At 39.7% G+C, this 6,321-nt stretch overlaps 1 protein-coding gene across 1 annotated transcript; it reads left to right on the forward strand.

Moving 5' to 3' along the window:
- Window positions 1-1,071: 1,071 nt before the first annotated feature.
- On the forward strand, window positions 1,072-3,904 carry LOC138267835 (arylamine N-acetyltransferase, pineal gland isozyme NAT-10-like). Its single transcript, XM_069217052.1, has one exon. The coding sequence runs from the start codon at window positions 1,076-1,078 to the stop codon at window positions 1,946-1,948; it is 873 nt and encodes a 290-aa protein (XP_069073153.1). The 5' UTR covers window positions 1,072-1,075; the 3' UTR covers window positions 1,949-3,904.
- Window positions 3,905-6,321: the final 2,417 nt, after the last annotated feature.

The raw sequence follows: 6,321 nt of genomic DNA on the forward strand, positions 1-6,321 counted from the left end.
ATGATGCCACGGTCACTCTTCTCCCAGATTCATCATTTTAGTGACAATTTTGTGGTCCAGTGAAAGTACCTCTTTCTAAAACCAAGTATCCGGAGAAAGTGAATTTCAGTTTTTACAGTTAAACTCTAGATGGCAGGATGTGTTTATTAACCAAATAGGAATTTATTTTTAACTGCTTTTGTAACTGGGTTAATTTTAGAATGGGATTCAGTAGTAGCTTTGTTAAGTAGTAGGTATGTGATTCTGGTGTTTTTCTACTACCATGTTCTCGTATCACCTTCTCATGAAGAATTTGTTTTAAACTTGCATCTTGATGTTGTCTAGTCTGAAGAGGAGTCTTAAGCTATGGGAAACAGTCTCTTAACTAATTGCAATGTCTCTTTGTGTTGAACTAATTTTGAGATGCTTTGCAATCTGTGACTTGGACAATGAACGTGGAGGCTTTAAGCACCTTAGGTTTACTGGCATAAAGGCAGCTATGTTGTGCCTGCAGTCTGGAAGGTAGAAATCCTTTTAATAGCTGTGAAAAGGAGTTTTGGTTTTGTTCTACAGTGACATATTTGTGCAAAAACACAAAAAAAGAATAGCTTATTCTACTTACCAAAGGTTACTTGGTAAGCAATTTTGGGTCACTTTTTACAATGAAAACTCTTGCCAGCAGGAATTTACTTTTCCAAGAAATAAAATGTACCCCGTGGCTCGAAATGGTCAAAACACGCCCTTTTTTTATGTGTGGTGGTAAATATTGGCGAAACGTTCCTACCTTGAAAGTTGAATGAGTTGGGACAGTGGCAACAAGTGTTGAAAATCAGGGGAAGGCGTTACTTTTCTGTGATAAGCTATGACTGTCAATAGCATCTTACATAAGACTATTTGAAATATCCTGGTAGGTGATCTAATGTAAGACATTCAACCCGGTCTATTTTGTCTGTGTTATTTAACAGAGTGAAAAACATGACACACAATAAATATAAATAAAAATAAAGAATAACAATAACAAAGTGCATAAAGTTCTTGTGACTCTTTGAGTAGTTGCACTCAGCTGATAAAAGATTTACTTTCCACAGCACTGAGAATGAATCTGGAGGACTATTTCGTTAGAATCTATTACAAAGGCTCATCAGATAAATGCAACTTTCAAATTTTGAAGGAGATCTTCCAGCATCATATAAGAGCGGTGCCCTTTGAAAATCTCAGCATTCATTGCAAGGAAATGATTCAGGTGAACATAGATGCAATTTACAGCAAAATTGTGAAGAAGAGACGGGGAGGATGGTGCATTGAGCAAAACCACCTCTTATATTGGGTGCTAAAGACAATGGGCTATGAGGTCACAATGCATGAAGGAAATGTTTACCTTCCATTGCAGGCGATGTATAGTGACAGGTCGTCTCATCTGATCCTAAAAGTGGTTATTGAAGGTAAAACGTACATTGTGGATGTTAGTTTTGGTGCCTCCTCTCAAATGTGGGAACCCTTGGAGCTGCTATCTGGGAAAGACCAGCCTCAGAGTCCCGGGATCTTTCGCTTGACTGAAGTCAACGGGGTTTGGTACTTGGACAAAATCAGAAGAAAGCAGTATGTTCCTGATGAACGGTTTTCAAATTCTGATTTATTGGATAAAGCCACACATAAACACGTGTACCGCTTCACTCTCCTGGAGAGAAAAATTGATGATTTCCTGCTTGTGAACACATACCTACAAACATCGCCAGATTCCCTGTTTAAAAAAAAATCTATCTGCACTCTTCAACTCACTGATGGTGTTAGAGCATTGATTGGCTGGACTTTGACAGAGACAAGATACAAATACAAAGATAGTATGGACTTGGTGGAATTCACAATTGTTAAGGAGAAAGATGTGGAGATGGTTCTAAAAGATAAATTTAATCTTGTATTAGAAAAAAGATTTGTACCAGTGAACAGTAACACTTCATTTACAATTTAGCACACAGCTGCAAAGTAAATTTGAAAAGAAAGTATTATTCCAAAGAATGTTTTTTTGTTTCTAAATTGGTTGGCAGGATTAATTTACTTACTTTGTGATTTAGCTAAAAAGTATTGTGAGGTTTGTTTTCAACGAAAAACTGGAGAAATCCATTGAATCAACCTACTCTGCATGTCTCATAGTTTCACTCAACATGGCATAAATTACAAACGGCTCCCTTTGAAATTATTCCACTTTTTTACTACCTTTTTAGGCAACATTTTTTACTCACTTGTCAAGTTCTCCATTCCTGTGCCTTTCATTCCCTCTCTCCTTATCTCCTCCTTTCCTTTCTTTTGCTATTTCTTCGTATTCCTCTCCTTCCTCATTCTGATTTCTAGCTTCTTCCTTCCCCCAGCTCTTTTGTTTACTAATCTCCTTTTTCTTCCCCCCCTGCAGGGATGTGGAATTTATATTGCCTGAAACCATAGAAATGTTGGTTTCTGTCAAGAGCAAGAAGATTTAATGTCTGTATTGTCCGACAGACAATTAGATGTTAATTAACAGCAAGCAGGATTGAGCTGTGGCACTTTGGTGCTCACAGTCAATCACAAGGGCATGATGAAATTCAAACAGCATGAGAAAAGTATCAAGGCCTGTAGTAGACTGGAAGTCCAAGATTCTAGCCTGGTATTGGCTGATGAAATAGTTAAGCCCATTCCCCAGGTAACTGAATTCTCACTGCGAGGGTGTGTTTAGGGCCAGGCACTGTGTTGCACTTGGACTTTAGGTGCCACACACTGTTCGAGAGGAGGAGGGAAAATGCAATGTCCTTGAACTACCTTCAGAAGGAGCTGGCAAGAGGTTGGGGGCAGAAAGGGTCTCTCTCCCCACCTAATCTCTTTGCTCTCCCCTGGAACGTTTATGACAGTCTTCTCTTGTTGTGCCTTGCTCCTCTTGGGTCTGATGTGTAGGCCCCTGCCAGAGCTATTAGTTTCTCTGGTGCCTCTGACGCCTGCCCTCCTTCTCCTTCTGTTGGTATTTTCTCTCACCCAGGCTCCAAAATCTGCCTCAGGCCTGCTGGAGGCGTTCCGCTCTTTCCCTCCCCATCAGGCTTCCTACGCTCATGGCTCGTGTCACAGACCACATTATGCTCAGAAAATGTTGACAAGAATACAGCTGCAGGTACTTATTTTCCTCAAGGAAATGGTTTAGGGTTAGTTTGTTTATCCTCTGACGAGTTCTCCACCTTATTGCCAGTTGTACTGGGGCTCAACACGCTTTGATTCTTGCATTGATGTATTCCTTTTTGGATTTTCAAGGACATGCAGTCTAAGTGCACTCTTCTGCTCAGCCCCTCCTTCTAATTTGTTCTCCTGGGGAGTGGGCTATGGTGTTGTCATTTTCTTACTAAAATACTGCCTTCCTTCAAATCACAGACCCTGTTCCGTTCTTTATTTATGCTAGCGACAATCACCTAAATACCCTCTTTTACTTTATATTGAGCTTATAATTTTATAAATTGCTTTGCCAGGAATTGTTTTGTCCTCGTGGTCATAGGTTTAAAACCTAGCAAGTCCCCTTACCTTACATCCTACTGAGCTTGATACATTCTTGCCAGTGAGTTAATATCGGTAATTCAGCACCTACAAGCACAGAGGCATTACAACTTTTATGTCTTACTTTTTTTTCTATGCTTAAATACACTTTTCCATTTGTTTGTTCCTACTTTTTCCAGCATCCTTCAACCTCATTATGGTGCTTTTCTCCTTCCATCTCCCTTCCTTCCCATCTCACCCTCTTCCTTCCCCTCTACCTCATACATCAGCCCTCCTTCCTTCTTCCATGATAGACACAGTCTACTTGATTATGCTTAGGTTATTTAACATTATATTATTTTTAACTCATAAACTATATAGAATAAGTTGATATATATTAAGCAAGCTAAATGTTCACCTTGTTTTGGTTGATATTCTCTTCCACAATACTTTTGATACAATATTTTTGTCATTTCTATTATGAATATAGAACACACAATATGTAGCTAAATGATATTTTGGACATGGTAATTGTGTTCACAATATTTTGTCATACAACCCATATAACAACGTGTGATGCATAAAATAGGAACAGAATGGCAAGACAGTCATGAGTATCCACTGCCTGTTTGCTGATAAACCCTGTTTTTTTCTACCAGATTTCTGTCTCTGGGTTTATTTGGGGTGCAGTGGCTGCTTCAAGCTGCTTTTAGTTTAGTGCTGTGAAGACATTTGCTATATAAAAAATACCGAAAGTTGGTAGGTTTGACCTGGGAACCTTTATCCCATTTTATTAGAGTGTGAGCCATTACCTGACAAGTAGCTAGTGCTAGACATAAATGTTTCACCCCTAGGAACCCACTTCAGAACATTTCTGAGGGAGAACAGAAGAGGATTGGAGTTGCTGTGACCCGAGAGAAACCCTGAAGGACTGGATCTGTTCCCTTATGAATATAGGGCAAAGAAGTGCACTCCAAGAGGCATAAGGCTGACATCCTAAAGCTATAGGGATACAAAAAATGACAAGAGGTCTTTACTGAAACTTCCCAGCTCACCAGTGGCAACTGGGCCTAAAGGGGACCCTGCTGCTGGTCTCTGCCTAACTCCATGTGAGTTTCTAAGTGTCATGGTAGCCAGGTCATTATGAGTGATGGTGTGAAAAGGCCCTCTCATAGTCTTCTTCAGTGTGCATTGTCCCAAGGCAAGGCATTACAAATGTTGCTGAGGATTGTTTGGTAAGAGCAGCTATTCTTAACAAGAACTGAGCATTGTTTGGGGTTCATTGAGTATTTGCTGATAAGAGCAATAATCGTATTACCACGAAATGTGCATTAACTGCAGTTCATTGTTGACACCAACTATCTTATCAATGAAACTTATACAGTAAACAAGTCTGCACAGTCATGCAACTTCGTTATGATGTTCAATCATGAATGGTAAAAATGCTTATAATACTGGCATTGTTGTATCGGGCACACCCTTTGTTTTGTTAAATAGGTACCTAGCAAAAATGTATTTCTTGGTTTTAATACTTCCTTTTTCTCATGCAGTGCAAGCATTTCAGTTTCTTATTTTGGACATAGGACTATGTATTTGGTGAGATCTCATGAAACAGAAGTTCTGAAACAAAATCTCACAAGACTCACCAAAATCTCAGCCACTATCTTGTATACTGGCCTATGTAGGGAAGCTGTTCCTCCCACCATATGCTTTCTATTTCAGCTGATTAGTGTGAGCAGTGAAACATACAGATTGTTCAGTGAACTGAATTCTCATGTCTGACAAACAGTTATTTAAGCACACGGTAAGTCTTACAACTGAAAGACTCCCAATGAAAGCCAAAGCGAACAAGTACATCATCTTCATGTTTGAAACACAGTAAGATTAGGACCTCAGAATTATTCACTCACAAGCATTAAAATCCTGAAGTCCTACTCAGAACCAAGTTACTAGAACTAAGACATAGTCTATGTTAGTGTATGTTGATCAGATTACATGGAACATTTGAATATTAGAGACTTCCTTGATTAAGAGACTCTAGAAACTTTATGATAAACTAGAACCATGAACTAAGCTGAACAGTTGGCACTCTTTGTGAGGATTAACAGAGAGTGCAATTGTTCATTCAAGCCTTGCAGTAAATAATTCCAGTGCAGTTCAATTTTCAAGTAAGGAGACTAAAAGATTTACGGAAAAGAATGTTACATATTTCTGAACAAAAGATGGAGTTTCTCATATAGACCAAGGGCCTGATTCAGGGCTTACCCCATCACAACGGTGACTGATTGCCTCTCTGCCAAAATCTGAATCCCATTATATCCTATGTGATTTAAATTTTGGCAGACGGGCTATCGGTCACCGTTGTGACAGAGTAACCCATATGCTGAAATCTACATCAGGCCCTAAGTCATTGATTGTGGGCACATTCTCTCTCAAGATCTCTGCCTGCAGTATCCCCCATAAAAACCTTTCCCTCATCTGCCAACTCTAATCATCTGGTGAGATTACAACCCAGAGTCTGTGATGCTGGAAGGTGTGTATATTGAGGGTACTGCTCCTGAGGAACCGGACTGCGACACTAAGTGCCTCCGCTGAGGTCCTGTTGGGCTTTACTCCTGTAGCGGATTGGGGAGCCAATCAACAAAGTGCTGATCCGTGTTATTTAGGATATTGTAAACCCAGGTACTTGGAGGTCTCAAGTTAGGTAAAGGTGCGGCTTATTCCTCCTGGAATCCCTATTCATTCCCTCCAGAGTACTTTCCTGTGTTTAATGATTGGAAATGGTTAAGCAAAAGAAAGTACTCCAGATTGAATGAATAGCAAGTTTGACTCCCTGTTAATCTACATAACGTATTT

This window comes from Pleurodeles waltl, chromosome 12 (assembly GCF_031143425.1).
Source record: "Pleurodeles waltl isolate 20211129_DDA chromosome 12, aPleWal1.hap1.20221129, whole genome shotgun sequence".
NCBI classification, from domain to species: Eukaryota; Metazoa; Chordata; class Amphibia; order Caudata; family Salamandridae; genus Pleurodeles; species Pleurodeles waltl.

Coding starts and splice junctions, on each gene's coding strand:
- LOC138267835 (XM_069217052.1), top strand. CDS start 1,076: ATGAATCTGGAGGACTATTTCGTTAGAATCTATTACAAAGGCTCATCA.